This window comes from Dendropsophus ebraccatus, chromosome 5 (genome assembly GCF_027789765.1).
Source record: "Dendropsophus ebraccatus isolate aDenEbr1 chromosome 5, aDenEbr1.pat, whole genome shotgun sequence".
NCBI classification, from domain to species: domain Eukaryota; kingdom Metazoa; phylum Chordata; class Amphibia; order Anura; family Hylidae; genus Dendropsophus; species Dendropsophus ebraccatus.
The window spans coordinates 104425758-104446613 of record NC_091458.1 but is presented as its reverse complement, the minus strand read 5'-3'; the positions used below and the strand labels follow the sequence as shown (position 1 = coordinate 104446613).

The window sequence follows — 20856 nt, the reverse complement described above, 5'->3', positions numbered from 1 at the left end:
CAGTATAAGCGCAGTGTCGGCTTCAGTCAATGATTAACCACGGCCATGCTGTGACTAAGGCCGGGTTATAACGCATTTCAGAGGCGTATAGAATGTGTTCAGGAAAAATGGGCGAATAAACATAACTCCGTGCAGGCGCTGTGCGGTTTCTTATCGCATACATTGTGTATTCAGCCTGTTGTATAGTCTATGCCAGAAAGAAAGATGGCGACGGGTGCAAAATAGGCGTCGCGATGTTATGCGCACGGAGCACGTGATTACGTCAGCAGGGCGCCTGTGTAGCACACCGCGCTGGGAAGAACGTTTCGTTGTCCTGACAGTGGTCGCTGTTAGTGGGAGGGGCTGTGCGGGCGCGACAGTGAGGAACAGCAGCAGGTAACGTAGTGCGGCAGGTGAAGCGGAGACCTGTGTATGCCGGTACCGGGCCGTATGTGTCCTCGTGCATCAGGCTGTCTCTCCCCAGGATTGTATCGTCATTTCTCCTCCAGGGCCGGAGCAGCGGTGTCACCTCCCAGTCCTCTGTCTGCCTCCATGTTCTCTGTAGGCATCCTCCATTATTATAGATGGATGTGATCGTACATTGGAGTGGTCACGTGGGAGGGATATACTGTATTATATACTATAGTGGCTGTGTATACTGCAGTTCACATCCATAGGGCAGCTGTAGCAGAGACTGGTTACCAGGGGAGTACCTCAAGGGCCTTTTCTGGGTGCTGCTCCCCTTGGTGACGGCCAGGCTTGATTCTAATGGAGGCTCCTGGTCCACACAGCCCAGCTTCTCCACCCCGGCCTGGTCCGCTGCAGCGCTCTTAGGGGGTTAATCCCTTTAATACTGATATAATATTTGGATCTTACTGAATTGTCTATTCACTGAGATAATCTTCCAATCTTCATGACGAAAAGAATGTATTAAAGTATATAAAATGTATATTATTGTTTGTAGGTTTCGAAACCTTTTTTTTAATAATGGGAATCATAAATTGTGTGATCCTATCCTATCACAGTGAGTGGTAGTGATATGGATCCTCCAATCTTTCTTCTCAAATTGTTCTTCACTTTAAGGGTACAAACACACACACACACCGTATATGCAGCGTATTTACTGCTGCGATACACAGCAGATTAGATCTAAATAACTGAACACAGCATCAAATCTGCTGCTGCATATACGGTGTGTGTGTTTGTACCCTGAACCACAAATATTGCCTCAGACATTGGCTTCTTAGCTGTGTTCTCTCTCACCCTATTACACATGGCTTCCTTCTGCTGGTTTTATGGAGCTGTGTACCAGATAACTCACGCTGGCAGCCAGCAAACACATTGTCGGCACTTACTGTCCAGATGCCATCTTAACCCTGTACCTCCTCTCTCTATCATTTGGTCTCTCTCAGCTTAAGCGTTAAAGTGTCACTGTTTTTTGTTTTTGTTGCAGAAATCAATAGTACAGGCAATTTTAAGAAACTTTGTAATTGGGTTTATTAGACAAATATGCCATTATCTGCATTCAAAAAGACTTTTCCCAGCCCCCCTCCCCCCTCGAAATCTCGACTAGTTTACATCAGTTAAGATCTGTGTAATCTATGGAGGAGGGAGATTAGTCGCCAGCAGAGAACAGAGGATTACACAGTGGGAGCTGTGTGAAAGCCAGTATTCAGAGGTCAGTGCTGACTTCAGAGGAGATAGCCCGGTGATGCACCTGTAAATTAACTCTTTGTTGTCCTGTTCTGGTGCTTCATCTATTGATAAAAATGCATTTTTCGGCTACTAAACCCAATTACAAAGTTTCTTAATATCGCCTGTACTATTGATTTCTGGAAAAAAAAAAAAGTAAAGTGACACTTTAAAACAAACAGATCCACGTCTGCCCATCCACCTGTACGGTTACCTCCAGAGGAGAATGGAAACTGCTGACTTGGCTTCTGTGGTTGCCTGTGTAAACCTAAACTTTGCATCAGCCGCCTCCCCTGGCAGCTATAGGCTTTTGAACAGTTTTACTCATTGGTCTAATTTGCCAATCAACCCTAATTCATGGACGATCCATGAGGATGTACTGCCAGCAAAGAGCTACACTGACATAGTCACCACTTGCAAGAAACAGAAGACCCGAGGAGAGGGAAATAGAGCGAGGGTCCCTGTACTCCTGTCTTATGCTCCCAGCTTGTAACCTGATCAATGGTCTGCTAGAGTAAATGTGGTGGAATTCTGTGGCGGATCTCTCCGCCGCAGAATCCTCCCTGCTTTATTGTACCATAGCCTGCCTATGAGAGGGCTCACGCGCTTCCACTCTCTGCACAAAGAATAGACATGGAGGCTATGGTACACTTGGGCAGGCAGTATTCCGCGGAGGAGAGATCCGCTATAGAATTTCACCACATTTACTCAGTGTGAACATACCCTAAAAGTTTAGTGGGATTGGGGTGACAAAAAAAAAAGAAAACTTTTCTATGATAAAATATATTAAAATGTTTTCTTATACATTCTTGAACTATTGGAACAACAGTAACTATTGAAAGCCAAAGCAAAATTTGAGAGTTTAATTTATTGTACTAAATATATCTCATTTTCCATGTCATAGCAACACGTTTGAAAAAATGGCAGCCGACATGTTTACCAAAGTTATGGAGAACCAGTTGCTACAGACTGCCAAGCTGATGGAGGAACAGCTAGATGCAGAACTGGAAAAGCTGGATAAAATGGATGAAGATGAAATGGAGCGTCTCAAAGAAAAGCGACTGGAAGCTTTAAAGAAGGCGCAGCAGCAAAAACAGGTAACTTACACTTATTTGTTTTTAAAGCACCCTTGATTCCAGAGCGCTATACAAGCAATTGGGGGTGACAAACGGAACATTACAAAATCAAAACACATCATTACATGAATAAGATAAATGGCAGACTGGTACATGAGGGAAGAGGACCCTGCCCACGAGGGCATACAATCTACAAGGCAAGGGGAGAGAGACAAAATGTAAAGTGCAGCTAGTCATTGTGGGTTGTAGCCTAGCTTAAAAGGGTTGGGTTTTCAGGTTACTTTTGATGGTCTTGATGGTGGGCAACAGCCGAATGTTTAGGCATAGAGAGTTTCAGAGTATGAGGGAGGCTCGGGCAAAATCTTGGAGGCAAATGAGAATTTGTAAGTTTGTTGGCTGATTATTTGCTCTTTTACACTTTCCAATCGTCTGCAACAAGTGAAGGCTTTGGGCCTGCAATTTTAAGCAGTCATATCTCAAGACATAAGACTTTTCTAGGCCATTTGATATAAAAAAAAACACACACACACACACACACACACTAAAGCCCCTATTACACGGGGTGACTGTGAGGAGCCAACGAGCGCTGTCAGCGCTCGTTTTCTCCTCGTTCCTCGCTCGCTGCTGCCTCTATTCCACGTGGTGGCAGCAAGCGGGGGAGATCTGAGGGGGCCGCGGGGAGCTGTGTGTTTGGGGAGGAGGGGGGGGGGGGGCTGCCCGGGTGATTGCTAGATCGTCCGGCCAGCCCATAGCATATAGCAGCGGTCTGCTGCCGCTGCTCCTGTTCCACGGAGTGACAGCAGCAGATCGTTGCTATTCGAGTCATTTGTCTTTCAACATGTTGAAAGACAAACAACTACAACGATTAGCTGACATCGTTCATGACGGCTAATCGTTGTGTTCTATTACACAGGAAGATTATCGTCCCCCTTGTTTTATGAGTGCAGCGGTAACAAATAGAATGTATAATTCTCTTGACTGTTTAATATTTATTTTTTCAATTGCTCAGGAATGGATGTCCAAAGGGCATGGAGAATACAGAGAAATACCCAGTGAGAGAGAGTTCTTCCAGGAAGTGAAGGAAAGTAAAAATGTGGTCTGCCATTTTTACAAAGATTCTACTTTCAGGTATTGCAAAAATACTCCTGTCTTTCATTATTTGTAGCAGTGCAGTTTTCAGAATCATTCAAGGTGCTGTCACCTGATTAAATAACAATGTCACTATTCTTTTCTATGAAAACAACACCATGGTGTGCAGCAACCAACCCTTTTATAAGTCAGCAGGGTTCAACACTTAACCATTTTGGTGTCCCTCATGTGATGGACCCAGCATCTCTTATAAAAGGAACCACAGCGCAAATGTGAGCAGATCTTAAAAAAGAATAATTATGCAGTCTTTATGGGGGTTAAGAAGTCCTGCCTTCAACTGCTAGAAGGTTTTAAAGGGTTACTATTAGCAGGTTAGATGAGTCTAACCTACTGATATGTCCTTTTTGTGCACTGGGCCGTTTCCATGCAGTTTAATCCCTAGGCTATTAAGGGAACCTGTCACCCCCCGTGCCGGGGCAGAGCCCGGCCGACCCCCCTGTTGGAGACCCTTATATTTCCCCCATGCACGAAGTGCCGCTGCTGGACCCGCTCCCGTTGCCGAGATATCCACGTTGGTAGCCCAGGGCGCACTCCCAGAGATGAGTCCGACGCTCATAGAGAATGACGGCTCCAGTCATTCTCTATGGGCATCGGCCTCATCTCTGATGATCACGCGCTGGGCTTCCGACCGAGTGGGTCCAGGAGTGGGACTTCGCGCACGGGGTAAGTATAAGGGTTTCCACCGGGGGGGTCGGCCAGGCTCTGCCCTGGAACAGGGGGTGACAGGTCCTCTTTAAGGCGGTTTGGTGCACTGGGGGCGGGACTACTGCCCCCAATGCATCGATCCGGCCTGCCCCCTGCCAGTCTGCTCCACTATTCATTAGAAGGGGCGGGCCAGCTAGGGGCAGTAGTCCCACCCCCAGTGTGCCAAACAGTTTTACTAGCCTAGGGATCAAATTATGAACTGCACAGAAACGGCACTGAGGATGAGAGATAGAAATGTACCTCTTTTCTTAGTGTCCCAGGCACAGTAGGGGGACATATGAGCAGGCTAGAGTCTTCAGTTTTCTCGTGGGGCTACTTTCCATGTTTTAGCCTCTAATATGCTGTAATTTCCCTGTTGTAAAGTCTTGTATCTGATCTTTTTTCCATTGGCCTAACATTGACTAAGCTATTGATAAAAATGTTAGGCATCAGTATCCTACCCCCCCCCCCCCATATCATTAAGAATATGGGGCATCAGTATCGTCTTTATTAAAGGGTCCCTGGCACTATGCTTTGCCATATGCTCTCCACAGTTCAATATGAGGAGATGCAGCTCGGACTAAAGGAACGGATTGCTGAGAGACCTTGACAACCAGTATTCTTTCCTGATGTGGGATTGTAACCTCAGCAACCTGATTCCCCCTGCATGAGTTTTGTTTCTACGCCACATTGTGGAGAGCATGTTGGCAACACGAAGGGCACTCCAGAATCTTACTCGAGGGGAAGCGGAGTCCCGCCTCGGCCGCTGAATCGCTGAGCTGTCTTGAGACATCACGTCTCAAGCCGCACTCAGACCAGGAAGCGGCTGCGGGATGGATGGAACAGGGTGGCGCGATCGGGGACCCGGCGATACACTGAAAATGACCCCAGTCCGGAGTACCTCTTTAGTTGCAGTGACCCTTTAAATTTGTTTTACCAGCAATAGGTACTTTACACTAGATGGATATATTATTATTAAATTTATCTTATAAGTAAGTGGGACAAATTTGAAGGGCTTTTTCTGTGAACGGTTCTGAGCTGCAATAACCAGACATAGCCAGTACACAGTCAAGGCAGTCAGCTGCTGCTTGTCCTGTTTACTGTGTGTCACAGCTGTGGTGAGCAGTTGATCAGCAGTGTTTCTGGGTCTCTGCACCCCCCACCGATCAGTAATTATTATGAGCATCATTATTATTAAATATTTCCTGTGAATATGTCATCAGCTGTATTTGCGGTGGTAAGTGCTGGGAGAAATTGATACATTTTAGCTCAATAAAAGTTTTCTCTCCCCCCCCCCCCCCTGTAAATTCATCAATATTAGCAATGGGGAAGCAGATTTTAAAGAGTATAATATCACTACATGATTTTGCAGCTATCACATATAGTCTTATTGAGTCAGACCCTGAAGAAACATGGTGTTGCCTTTGATATCTAGCACAGAGGTTTGTCCAGTGCTTGTGCTGATGCTGCTTTCCTGAAGTTCAGTGCAGGGTATATGCTGATTTTTTTTTTTTTAGTACAGTAAGTGGTAGTGTGCTTATAACTCCCAAATGAGGCTATCTACTGTATATTGTTTATTCAGTGCTGACTAGTGTTTTTTCCTCCCTTAGATGTAAGATCCTGGACAAACACCTGACAATACTGGCTAAGAAACACATTGAAACTAAATTCCTAAAACTGAATGTTGAGAAGGCTCCTTTCTTATGTGAACGGCTGCGCATTAAAGTCATTCCAACTCTCGCACTGGTGAAGGATGGAAAAACAAGAGATTACATTGTTGGCTTTACTGACTTGGGCAATACAGATGAGTTTACTACAGAGACTCTGGAATGGAGACTTGGCTGTGCTGATATAATTACCTACAGGTAGGGTGTGGTTTTATTTTCTGCATTCATTTAGTTTTTACTTTATTGTTTGTGCACTTAGTAAGCTGTTTATTGTTATTAAAAGGATTCACTTATTTAACTTAACAAATGTGTTAAAAAACCTTATTATCTGCAACTTAGAGATCAGTGATGAATTCTTACACGTAAAACCTTGTCTAGTGTTAATGAACCTGTCAAAATATTAAGGTTCTGCACCGCTGTCAGAACCCAAACACTGTGCGTTTGATTTTGCAGCTGCACAAGGTGCCATAGGCATCTAACTTCTGCAGCCGAAGGGAATCAAATGCAGAGCATTTAGGTTTGGATAACGTTGCTGAACCTGAACATTTTGACAGGTTTGCTCAACACTAACTTAAAGGTCGGCTCTCCTACAACACCATTCACACTGCTAATGTTAAGACATAAACCTAATACAGATATGTAATCACTTAAAGCATCCCCCTTAATTGCTTAAGAAAATCTCCATAAAATAATGAGGCTCTTGGCATACCATTTGCAAAGTGTGTGTACCATCTCACCATAGTAAGGTGGCCTGGGGGAATATTTTGGCCAGTATTAGTTGGATGCTGCATGCACAGAATATAGGCTTATTTTTACCCCAGGGAAGGCATGAGGGCACCTTACCTTGGTGGGATGATACACACTATTTACAAATGGTATGCCAAGAGTCTCATTTTTTTATGGAGATTTTCTTTAGCAACTGGTGGTGGTGGGGGCTATTTTTTTAGATGAAGCGATAAAGCGCTCAGAAAAAAAATGGTTTTTAGATCCCTTAAGGCCATCTCACACACTAGGGTGAATCTGAGAAAGACTGTTTTGACTAAGCGATCTGAGAATTATCAGTGAATGACCAACGTTGCTTTGAAAACATGTTGAAAGATCACAATGAACGATTTGTCGCTTGATGGTTAGCTGTGTTTACACAAGCCAACTATGCCTCTAATAAGAACGTTGTTGCAAAAATTTGAACGATAATCGCTCCGTGTAAACACCATGAGTCTAACTTGCTGATAGTATTTAATTAAGGACCATCTTTTCCACAGGCCATTGAGAAGCAGTATATGAGAACTGATCAGCAAGATCAGTTCTTGTTTGCAAAGCCTTCAAAGGGGTCGATCAATCATGCGGCCAGCCATTTTAATGTATTGGTATCGGTATCAGGGAATGTGCAGCCGATACTATTGCATTTAAATGGCTGGCCCTGTGACTGATAATTTATATGACTGCACAAGAGTTTAAACAAACATTTTTCATTGGCTGAAATTCATTAGCTGATCACTGGCTCTTTTCACAGGCCAATTATCGGTAAATGATCAATCCTAGGAACATCATTACCAATAATTTAGGCCAGCCATCTCCATAGACTGCACAGGTTTCCATTCTGAAATTAGCCACTGAAAAACACTCCACACCGAAAACTCATGTATGTGCTCAGGACTTAGTCACTGTGCAGTCAAAATGGCATAGGGTTAAAGACTGGCATTACCCATTCTTTAATGTGTTTGGCAAACACTTAACTAACTCTTACAACCTATTGCAGTAAGATGTTGCTTCATAGAATCCATTTCAGCTGTGTCTCACAGCCCCTTGGGGTCCAGATTGTATTCTTTACTGCTTGCAATCCCACTGTGAATCGCGGGTGTGGGCCCACTAACATACACAGACCCCAGAGGACAGCATTGTACTGCACAGGCGATGGAGAGGTTGACGTAGTGCATGCTGGAATAGTTAAGAGGATGGTCTGATGACATGGCACATCACATGCTCCCCCATGCCTGAACTTCCAGTGGACAGAAGAGATGTGTACTGGGGACATGCTCATAGGTGAGTACGTCTGCAGCAGCTTTCCAGAAGACACGGAACAACGCTGGATCATTGAAGACACTATACTGGTAAGTATTAACCTTTTCTGAATTAATAGCTAAACGTAAGTGGCCAACCTTTTAAGTGGGATACTGAGCAGGGAGGAAAAGCATTCCTGTATGAGTGATCATTCATTCACACCCCTCCTTTTATAGACACACATTGTTTGGCGACACCTCATTTCCAGTTTACCTTGCTAGATGTACTGCCTATAAACAATCTTAATATATAAATAAAAGATGGAGTAATGACAGTGAAAGGACAAGAACATTTGAGGAAACGTTTGTATCATCAGAATTTGTGAAAGGTCCCTTAGGGGACGACTAACAGCTGAAATTTTCCTTATTTTAGTTTTGGTTTAAAAGTATAAAGTGATATTTAAAAAAAATTGTACACACCAACATTGTTTGGTGTAATACATTGATGGAGCATTGCTGTATATGAGCCTCATGGTTGACTCTATAGGACATGGGTCTCCAAACTGCGGCAGTCCAGCTGTTGCACTACATTTCCCATCATGCCTGGACATCCAAAGCTTTTGCTGTCCGGGCATGATGGGAATTTGTGGTTTTGCAACAGCTGGAGGGCCGCAGCTTGGAGACCCATACTAAAAGACATACCAGTGTCTTATACGGCATGTGTATGTGTATAAAGTACTGTCTTTATTATCTGCCTGGTTATTCATTTGTATTTTTTTTTTCTTTTCTTTTAGTGGAAATCTTAGGGAACCCCCTTTTCAGAGTCAGAAATATGGCTCTCAATTCACAAAGCTGGAAAAGAAAACTATACGAGGAAAGAAATACGATTCAGACTCTGATGATGACGACTAAATGTGCAGCTTAATGTCCCTCTTAGTGACTGAGCCTACTTTATATGCCATGTTAGAGATTAGCTGGGTCATTGATCATCCCACTGAGGAATATAACTTTCATCCTTACAGAAGTGCAGACACCTTGGTATGTTATGCTAAAGGTTCAAGCTCACTAGGTTTATTGGTGGAAAATGGCTCTTTTGCTTACAAAATGCAGGACTTTTCTTAACAAACGTTTTATAATATCAGCAATTTATATATGGTAGAAATAACATAAAAATAAAGGGTTACAAAATCTGTATTTGAATACACTTACTGAAAGATTTTTCTTACACATGTGGGATAGAGGGTGTTATTTATTGTTTTCAGCACTTAAACGTCAAGTAAAGAGTTAAGATAAGTTTCCCTAGTTCATCACTTTAGGTTGTGCGCTGTAAAATAGCTTACCTTCTGTACGAACCTTGGGGCCTTAATATAATTGACATTGCAATGCAAACCATTTTCATATCAGAGTATGATTGCTCCTTTTTTTTTAGCAGACAAAATAATAACAATATTAAAGATGAAATTCAAGAACAAATTATTTTCTTTTTGTGTTTATTCTAATCCAGTACCTATCCCCTTAAGGACAGAGCCTGAAATGGCCTTAATGACAGAGACAAATTTTATGAATATGACCAGTGTCACTTTAGTCATTAATACCTTCGGGATGCTTTTACCTATCCGGCTGATTCTGAGATTGTTTTCTCGTGACATATTGTACTTTACATTTCTGGTAAATTGGAGTCGATACTCATAACAAATCTTTATGAAAAAAAACCAAATAATGTGAAAAAATGTGAAAAAATGCATTTTTCCAACTTTGAAACTTTTTTGCGTATACAGAAAGTGGTTATACCACATAAATTATATATTAAATAGCATTAGCAACATGTCTACTTTATGTTGGCGGCATTTATTAAACTATCTTTCATTTTTTTTAGACGATAGGAAGCTTAAAACATTAGCAGCAAATTTCCAAATTTTCAGTAAAATTTCAAAATCAGATATTTTTAGGGACCTGTTCAGGTTTAAAGTGTATTTGAGGGGCCTGTATGTTAGAAAGCCCCACAAAGCACCCCATTTCAGAAACTGCACCCCCCAAACTCTGCAAAAGCACATCCAGAAAGTGTTTTAACCCTTTAGGGGAGTCACAGAAATAAAAGCGAAGTGTGTAAGGAATTTGAAAATTTTAATTTTCTGTGCAGAGATTTTATTGTAATCCAATATTTTTCATAATTATAAACCTATTACCAGAGAAATGCACCCCAATAATTATTGCCCCGTTTCTGCAGTTTATAGAAATACCCCATATGTGACCCTATTGCGCTATTTGACGCAACCACAAGCCTCAGATATAAGGGAGCGCCTAGTGAATTTCAACGCCTCCGTTATATTTGGTCATTTTTGACTGTACCACTTCAGGTTGGCAGAGGCTCTGGGGTGTCAAAACCTAAAAAACACCCCTAAAGGGACACCATTTAGAAAACTACACCCCTCAAGGAATGTAACAAGGGGTGCGGTGAGCATCTGGACCCCACAGGTGCTTCACAGATTTTCCGAACAATATGGCGTGAAAAAAGAAAAATTTATTTTTTACACTAAAACGTTGTTCTAGCCTTCAATTTTTCATTTTCTTAAAGGGATAAGAGGCAAAAAAAGACAAAAAATGTGTAGCGCAGTTTCTCCCGAGTACAGAAATACCCCACATGTGGCGATAAAGTGCCAAGGGGGCGCAGGACGAGCCTCCAAAGGGAAGGAGCGCCAATTGGCTTTTGGAAGCTGAATTTCACTGAAAAGGATTTCAAGGGCCATGTCGCATTTACAGAGCCCTCGTGCTGCCAAGACACTGGAAACCCCCCACAAGTGATTCCATTCTGGAAACTACACCCCTCAAGGAATCTAACAAGGGGTGCAGTGAGCATATGGACCCCACTGGTGACGGGCACAAATGTGGAACAATGTGACGTGAAAGGGAAAAATTTCATTTTTTCACTTTCATGGCACAAATGTGCCCGTCATCAAGGGGTTCATATCCTCACTGCACCCCTTGTTAGATTCCTTGAGGGGTGCAGTTTCCAGAATGGGGTCACTTGTGGGGGGTTTCCACTGTCCTGGCAGCACGAGGGCTCTGTAAATGCGACATGGCGTTCATCATCCATTCTAGCCAAATCCAACCTCCAAAATCCAAATGGCGCTCCTTCCCTTCGGAGGCTTGCCCTGCGCCCACATGACGCTTTATGTCTACATGTGGGGTATTTACGGACTCGGGGGAAATTGCTCTACATATATTGTGTGTTTTTTTTCTCTTTTAACCCCTTGTGAAAATGATAAATTCAAGGCTAAACCAACATTATAGTGTAAAAAATGTAATATTTCATTTTCACGCCACATTGTTCCACATTTGTGCCCGTCACCAGTGGGGTCCATATGCTCACTACACCCCTTGTTACATTCCTTGAGGGGTGTAGTTTCTATAATGGGGTCACTTGTGGGGGGTTTCAACTGTCTTGGCAACACAGAGGCCTTTTGAATGCAACATGGCCCCTCAAAATCCATTCCATCCAAATCCAGCCTTCAAAAACGAAATGGCGCTCCTTCCCTTCGGAGGCTTGCCCTGCGCCCACATGGCGCTTTATGTCCACATGTGGGGTATTTACGGACTCGGGGGAAATTGCGCTACACATTTTGTTTTTTTTCTCCTCTTTTAACCCCTTGTGAAAATGATATATTCAAGGCTAAACCAACATTATAGTGTAAAAAATGTAATATTTCATTTTCACGCCACATTGTTCCACATTTGTGTCCGTCACCAGTGGGGTCCATATGCTCACTACACCCCTTGTTACATTCCTTGAGGGGTGCAGTTTCCATAATGGGGTCACTTGTGGGGGGTTTCAACTGTCTTGGCAACACAGGGGCCTTTTGAATGCAACATGGCCCCTCGAAATCCATTCCATCCAAATCCAGCCTTCAAAAACCAAATGGCGCTTCTTCCCTTCGGAGGCTTACCCTGCACCCGCATGGCGCTTTATGTCCACATGTGGGGTATTTCCGTACTCAGGGGAAATTGCTCTACACATTAAATGTTTTTTTTTTATCTTTTAACCCCTTGTGAAAATGAAAAAACATGACAAGATTAATAATTTAGAGTAAAAATTTTACAAAAATTACACTAAATGTTGGTCTAGCCTTGATTTTTTTCCATTTCCACAAGGGGTTAAAAAAGAAAATGAACACAAAACGTGTAGGGTAGTGTCCCCTGAGTACGAAAATACCCCACATGTGGGCATAATGTGCCATATGGGCACAGGGCAAGTCACCAAAGGGACAGAGCGCCATTTAGAGGCTGGAATGGAGGATGGAGGCCATGTCGCAATTACAAAGCTCCTGTGCTGCCAGGACAGTAGAAACCCCCGACAAGTGACCCTATTCTGGAAACTACACCCCATAAGGAATCTAACAAGGGGTGCAGTGAGCATATGGACCCCACTGGTGACGGGCACTTACGTAGAACATGTGCCGAGAAAATAAAAAATACAATTTTTTTCATTTTCACGTCCCAAATGTGGCCGTCACCAGGGGGCCATATCCCCGCTGCCCCCCTTCTTAGATTCCTTATGGGGTGTAGTTTCCAGAATGGGGTCACTTGTGGGGGGTTTCTACTGTCCTGGCCGCACAGAGGCTTTGTAATTGCATCATGGCATCCTCTAATGGGAATGGCGGCCATACCTATTTAGCTGGGGAAAAGGGACAATTCTAATTTATTTGGGGGTATTAGGCCAATTATTAGTTTATAAGGTTGGAAATGACAGGTGTCCATCAAACTCAACCTGTGTTGATCCAGAGGAAGGCAAAAACCCCTCGTGAGGCAGACGACAGTAGCCTCATCACAGGGGAAAAATTCCTTCCCGACTCCATAATGGCGATCAGAATAATCCCTGGATCAACGTGACCCCTGAAATAGGAATAAGGGACAGAATTTAGATAATGTAGAACCCCAGTGACGTGTGGTACGCCTTGGAGCGATCCAGTATACAGAGGCCGGGGTGATCAGGACAGGTGGCACACTGGAAAATGGTGTCCTTCCTGATCCCCCTGTTACCCCACACTCTGCACTTCTTCTGGGGTCTCCCTTTCTCCAGTGTGGGGGACGTCACCTGGAAAATGTTGTCCTGGTGCGATACGGGGTCCTTCATATCCAGAAGCGCTGGGTCCGCTCCATGGCTGCTAAATATTAGGGCGCTATTACTGCTTCTGATATTTTCGGATCGTGCCGCAAGCTACAGGGCAGCGAGGGACTGGAAGAGGGGGGTGCTGGTATAAAAGTTATCCCCGTACAGGTGGTAACCTTTATCCAGCAGTGGGAAGATCAGTTCCCGGACGATCTCCCCACTAACTCCAAGGATGGGGGGGAAGGGGGCATCTGGGGGCTGGATTCGGGTGTCCCTTCCTACATACACTCTAAGGGTACGTGCACACTGCGGAATCGCGACAGATAACCCTTCGTGCATTCCACAGCTGGCACCCACCGGCGAACTGATGCAGGCGCACGTCTCCACACGTGTCATAGACTCCATTCTATGCACGGGCGGATTCCGCTCTCCGTCCAACGTGTTCATTCTTTGGATGGACGACGGATTCCGCCCGTGCATAGAATGGAGTCTATGACACGGGTGGAGACATGCGCCCGCATCAGTCCGCCGGTGGGTGCCAGCTGCGGAATGCACAAAGGGTTATCCTTCGCCATTCCGCAGTTTGCACGTACCCGAAACCTGTAAGTGTACCCTGAGGTACTGTCACAGAGTGTGTAGAATTTCACACCATGCCGTCATCTCTTATTGGGACGGTACTGGCGGAAAAGACGTGTCTGGGGGGCAGGGTACGCTACGCTACTCCCAGACACGTCACTGGATGATGAGGATGAATGGAGGAAAGAAGGACCCCCCCATTCATCCTCACTGGCTGTTTTGGTGTCGGAGGCAATAATAACGTATCCCTCTGACGCCGAAAACACCCTGGGGGTCATCTTTATACGGGGACTAGTATATGGGGTATGTAGTGGTGTAGTGTCAAACTTTATTCAATGTAGTGTGGTGTAATGTAGTGTTTTTTACGTGTTTTTTTACAGTAAGTATAAAAAAAAAACCTACGCCAACAAAGGAGTTGCTGATAAATGCCGCACTTATGTGCGGCACTTATAAGCAGACCGTGGCAGTAGAATATAGAAAAAAAACACCCTACGCCAAAAAGGAGGAGTTGCTGATTAGCAGCGCACTTTCGTGCGATGCTGATCAACACTCAGCGGCGATAGGGTGCGGAAAATAGGAAAAAAAAAATTTGGGAAAAAAAAATATTTTTTTTTTATATTCTGAATATCCCTGTAGCTGCTGATAAGTGTATTACACATATCAGCCGCTAGGGGGCAGCAGAGCGCAAAATCCGGAAAATGACGAGGCTGGAGCCGAAAATAGCCGAAAGAAGACGACGAGGACCGCCGGAAAGACCCGAAGACCGAACGGAATGACGGAGGACGCCGCGAACCCGGAAGACGCCGATCAGGAGCCCGGGACAGGTGAGTAATGTACAAATACCTGCTCTGGACCCCTCGGCTACCTAGCTGAGGGGTCCAGGGCAGGTATTTACTATTTTGTGGGACTCTGATCGCCGTGCCACCGGCCCGATCGCCGTGAACGGCCGGCCGGCCGTTCACGGCGATCGGGCCGGTGGCACGGCGATCAACATTACTTTTTACAGTAATGGCGGTCGGTGCCGTCCTCGGACAGCACCGACCGCCATTTTTTTCCGGGTCATCGGGTCACCGATGACCCGGAAAGGTTCCGATCGCCGCTATTGGCTGATCTGAATTGATCAGCCTATAGCAGCGATTGTAAGCACGGGGGGTGTTAACCACCCCCCGTGCCGAGAAGCTATGATGGCCTGCTATGATTTATAGCAGGCCATCTTCCCCGACCGCTGTGTGTGAACACGCAGCGATCGGGGAAACATCGGGCGTAAATTTACGCCCTGATGCGCTAAGTACCATGGCGCCAGGGCGTAAGTTTACGCCCGATGTCGTTAAGGGGCTATTATCTATAATCCATGGCTTTTCATCTCATTGGTCACTATGCAACCGCCTAATGTAATCAACTAATCTACCGCTTTTCAGAATTTTCTTTGAGACAACCCCTTGTAGTTGAATCTTTTAATGGTAATATACTTTAAAATGACTATAACCCAAACAAAAGCACTAAAGAACGCTTTAAAAACAGAAACCGCTGAGGCGATGCCCCAGCAATGCCAGTATGAGGAGCAGATATCAGATTGAGCTTGGGATACAGCAATAATGGCAGTGGCATAATAGTCATTATCACAGGAAAAAGTTTTTTTTTCCCCAGTAATCACCTGGAGAAGATTGTCTATTGGACCTAATAGAGACATGTGGTACAGAAGAGGTAAAACACCCCCTTCTGAGGGCAAACTGCTTTTAAGTAGTAGTGAGTGGATCAAAATATATGGGTTCGACAACTTTGAACCTGAATGCTCACAGAATATAGGCTATTGGACGAAAAAGAGTATGAGCACCATAGGGCAGTACTGTATAACCAAATAAATGTAGAGTAATGGTGAGGAATAGACTCGCCTAGTAAAGTTGTGCTAAGAGACTCCAGGGCAGCCAGAATCTCCACGTTTCTCCAGGGAAGAAAGCCAGCCGATCCAGGGTAATATTAGCAAAGCACAGGTGTCAGATGATAGCAGGTTTGGCAGTCTTCCTTGTATTCTGTGCACGAAGCAATCAGCAGCGTGAACCCAAAGATAAACTATGGAGGAGAGGGTTTATTGTATTCTCATAAAAAACAATACATTTCTAAGTTCTAGGGCCTTTTTTTCAAGTTGAATGAGACAAAGTTGCCTTCAGGAGACTGGACCCTGGATACAATTAAGTTTAGCTTTGTTTTACAGCATGATGATAAAACAAAAATAACTAATGTAAATTGCAAACTTGCTTTATTTCACTTGTCCTAGTGATTTAATTTTTGAAAGTTACATGCAGAAGTTAAAGGGAACCATTCACCCCGTGGCCCCCGCCAGAAACTGACATACAGTGACATAAAGGTCAGTATACTTACCACATCGCTCGCGGTCCCGTCCCGGATCCCATTGTTGACACAGAGAAATTGCCGATTCTTCTTCTCCCGCCCATTATGGTAATGAGCTGATATGAGTCCAACGTCCATAGAACGACGGACGAGTCCAACTTATTCATGAGGTCCTCTTCTCGTCGCCACCCATCCACGCCTCCTGGAACTTGATTGACGTCTTCAGTCTTCTGACGACCTCTTCTGCGCCTGCGCGGTAAACAGGATACGTGTTCGAGCCAATCGGCGCACGTGCAGTAAACAGAGGCTGCGGAAATCGTTGATTTCTCCGTGTCAACAACGGGATCCGGGACGGGACCGGGAGCGATGTGGTAAGTTTATTGACCTTTATGTCACTGTATGTCAGTTTCTGCCGGGGGCTACGAGGTGAATGGTTCCCTTTAAAGCAAAAATCCCACCAAATAAAAAAAAACAAAAAACATTTTTTTTTAAAAGGGAGGAAGACAGGGGGCGTGGGACAATAATACAGTAAACTTACCTATTCTCGCGCTCAGCCAATCAGTGACTGGGGTGGGACAGCAGGGCCATGACCTGACGTCACATACCTGGCCATGACCTGCAAGAGCCAGGTATGTGACGTACCCGGTTTCAACCCGAAAATGGTAGCTGGCAGCAAGAGAGAGTTGAGTTTTATTTTATTATTTTTCCGCATCCCCTGTTCCCAGTCTTCCTGCCAGTGACCTCATGCAATCTTTTGTTTCTGCTGCTTCTCTTCTGTTACTGTGCACATAACAGAAACTACTATTAGTCCTAGCTCTCTACATCACACTGCTAGGTAACTGTCCCCATTGCCTATTCCCTCTGTTGTGGAGATAGAGATTATGGCCTGGAATTATCAAAGCAACCAATCCCAGTTCAGCTTTCATTTTACCAGAGGTGTAAGCTGAGCTGGGATTGGTTGCTGGGGGCAGTTTACACCAATGTACACTCACCGGCCACTTTATTAGGTACACCTGTCCAACTGCACGTTACCACTTAATTTCTAATCAGCCAATCACATGGCGGCAACTCAGTGCATTTAGGCATGTAGACATGGTCAAGACAATCTCCTGCAGTTCAAACCGAGCATCAGTATGGGGAATAAAGGTGATTTGAGTGCCTTTGAACGTGGCATGGTTGTTGGTGCCAGAAGGGCTGGTCTGAGTATTTCAGAAACTGCTGATCTACTGGGATATTCATGCACAACCATCTCTAGGGTTTACAGAGAATGGTCCGAAAAAGAAAAAGCATCCAGTGAGCGGCAGTTCTGTGGGCGGAAATGCCTTGTTGATGCCAGAGGTCAGAGGAGAATGGACAGACTGGTTCGGGCTGATAGAAAAGCAACAGTGACTCAAATAACCAACCGTTACAACCAAGGTAGGCAGAAGAGCATCTCTGAACGCACAGTACGTAGAACTTTGAGGCAGATGGGCTACAGCAGCAGAAGACCACACCGGATGCCACTCCTTTCAGCTAAGAACAGGAAACTGAGGCTACAATTCGCACAAGCTCATCGAAATTGGACAGTAGAAGATCGGAAAAACGTTGCCTGGTCTGATGAGTCTCGATTTCTGCTGCAACATTCGGATGGTAGGGTCAGAATTTGGCGTCAACAACATGAAAGCATGGATCCATCCTGCCTTGTATCAACGGTTCAGGCTGGTGGTGGTGGTGTCATGGTGTGGGGAATATTTTCTTGGCACTCTTTGGGCCCCTTGGTACCAACTGAGCATCGTTGCAACGCCACAGCCTACCTGAGTATTGTTGCTCACCATGTCCATCCCTTTATGACCACAATGTACCCAACATCTGATGGCTACTTTCAGCAGGATAATGCGCCATGTCATAAAGCTAGAATCATCTCAGACTGGTTTCTTGAACATGACAATGAGTTCACTGTACTCAAATGGCCTCCACAGTCACCAGATCTCAATCCAATAGAGCATCTTTAAGATGTGGTGGAACGGGAGATTCGCATCATGGATGTGCAGCCGACAAATCTGCGGCAACTGTGTGATGCCATCATGTCAAAATGGACCAAAATCTCTGAGGAATGCTTCCAGCACCTTGTTGTATCTATGCCACAAAGAATTGAGGCAGTTCTGAAGGCAAAAGGGGGTCCAACCCGTTACTAGCATGGTGTACCTAATAAAGTGGCCGGTGAGTGTATATTTTATACCCTTTGATAACTCTCCCCCTATGTGCCCCACATCTCCAAAAACGGGAGCAGAAGGTAGCGAGACAGAGTGGACCAGAGGTACCATACACCGAATGCCCCCTTTTAACTTTTGGTGTATGTAAAACATTAAAAAAAAAACAACTATATTGTTTTCCTGCAAAAGACCTAACTCCTAAAAGCATTAAAAAAAAAACCCTTTTGAAATGTGACAGGAATACGTCATAAGTTTTTAGGCTCCCAGCCCAAGAATTATGGTGAATGGTAGTCTGTCGCCTTACTTTAGGATCACAAATGGAATGCGGCAATGTTGCCCTTTCTCTCCCTCATTTTACATTATGGTCATGGAAACGCTTCTCCGGGCATTGAGGAGGGACAAGGAGATCAAAGGTGAAAAGTTGGCACCCATTGCAGCTTTTGCAGATGACATTAATTCTGCTAACTAACCCTCAATAGGTGTTACCAAGAGTTCAGGCATTACTGGATAAATTTGGTGACTTATGAAATTTTGAAGTGTCACTGTTGTTTACATTTATTTTTCTAAAATATTAGATCAATTGATTCCAAACCTTTTTCCAATATATTTTATTTATTTTCATTGTTTCACACTGCAAACCCTCTTCATACAATCCAACAAGAAAGACAAAAAGTGATGGCACTGCCTGGCTCTCCACTAGATGGCACTCTATCTCAGGCTGGTTCCGGTATGTGGTGGTGCTCAATCTGAAATAAACATGCTGTATGAACAATGAATAAAGGATGAAAGGAGGCACTCACCAGCAGTGTATTCAGACCATCTGGCTTTTATTGCTGCGCGCAGGGGGAGCGGGGGGGACAAGGTGGGTGACCGCAGTTTTGCGGCTTAGTGCCGCTTTGACGAACCCATACAATTCTCCACCAGGGGGCACTGTTTCTAACTTTTAGCCTTCACTGTTCCAAATGTGAAAATCTTGACTGATTTAGAATGAGAAACTGTCGAGATTTCTTTGGTACCTCCCCCCTGCGTGTTCTTATGTAAGGCTGTCAATTTATTGCCTATTTGAGCATGCTTTCATCTACAAGTCTGTAAACTCTGCAGGCCTGCACGTTCACAGACTAAGGAAACAACTAGTTTTGACTGGCCTTTGTCTGACAGCAGCACAGGCTTTGGACCTGGCCCTGCATGACTCTTCTGGGACCTGGGTCTGTGAATGTAAAGTATTTATTTTATAGTTTTTTTTTTTCTTTTAACTGTCTTTAAACTGTGTTTAAATGGCCACTCCACCCCATTCACAAGGCCGGAAAAGCAGGGTGACCATTCAGGAGGATAGCTTTCAGCCATTCTGTATAGCTGACCTCTCTGCTTAGAAAAAGCATTTGCACAGAGTGGACAGCTCTACAGCCTGGCTGAGATCAGAATGGATGAGGAGGGATTTAGGGGCAGGTGTTGGAGCTGGAGGCTGTGCACGTCCTGAGCAGGTGATGTCATCAGAGGGCTGACACGCACCCTGCAGAAGAATGAATAGCAAGTGTATGAGCAGCACTCTGGGGGCTATATCTGGCTGCAGGAACATCAGCAACCTGCCAAATTTGAATGGAATAATGTCCAGGGGGAGCCCTGCCAGGTGAGAAATTATGATTTTTAACTTGTGAAACGACACTGACTCTTTAACCCCTTCATGTCCATAATACGTATATATACATATTATTGTCTCATATTCCCCACCTGTGTGAATACTGAACATGGGCTGGATCGTTAAGGCACCTGTGCATTGTTTAGACATGAGAAAATGTTCCAGTGGCATTCCTAATGATGAAGAGGGTGGGGAGGAGGGACGGAGGGGTGGTGCAAAGTTAGGGCACAGATACTCCCGTTGGGCACGGGGCTGCAAGTTTAAAAGTTGTTTTTTAGCACAATAACTGCATCACCTGCCGAACGGACCCCAGGACAGATTCTTGGATTTAAAGCAGCTATCCGAAGGTACAAGTGGTTTGGGGGGTCAGACAGTCGCTTTAATTCACTATACAATCCATTGCTCAAAGGTATGCTTTTGGTTCGATTGTTTCATATGGAATCTCCAGAATATTCCTCTACACCTCCACCTATAGCACCTAGCACATTACTCCCTTATCTAATTAACTCCCATACTATCTCTCATGACTCTATCTGGGACAAACTGACTCACATACCATTGACTTCCCTGTTCAAGGCCTCCAGATATCACCCTCAAACACTAATTGGCAAGGTATGTAGATCACTTATTACAGGACAAATCTCAAGGACCCCCTATCTATCTTTTGTCTTGGGAACAGGAACGCAATAGGAAGATTTCTCACTCAGAGAGCAGGGGCATCCTTAAAAATACTCATTGCTTCTCTAGAT

At 44.6% G+C, this 20856-nt stretch overlaps 1 protein-coding gene across 2 annotated transcripts; it reads left to right on the top strand.

Moving 5' to 3' along the window:
* Positions 1 to 23: 23 nt before the first annotated feature.
* Positions 24 to 9447, top strand: TXNDC9 (thioredoxin domain containing 9). 2 transcript variants are annotated; one of them, XM_069970877.1, is made up of 5 exons: positions 24 to 375; positions 2576 to 2768; positions 3757 to 3875; positions 6191 to 6445; positions 9042 to 9447. In XM_069970877.1, exons 1-5 carry the CDS (start codon positions 239 to 241, stop codon positions 9157 to 9159), a joined length of 822 nt encoding a protein of 273 aa, XP_069826978.1. In that variant the 5' UTR covers positions 24 to 238; the 3' UTR covers positions 9160 to 9447. The 2 variants fall into 2 exon arrangements, with proteins under 2 accessions (XP_069826978.1, XP_069826979.1); XM_069970878.1 differs by lacking the exon at positions 24 to 375 and adding an exon at positions 382 to 540.
* Positions 9448 to 20856: the final 11409 nt, after the last annotated feature.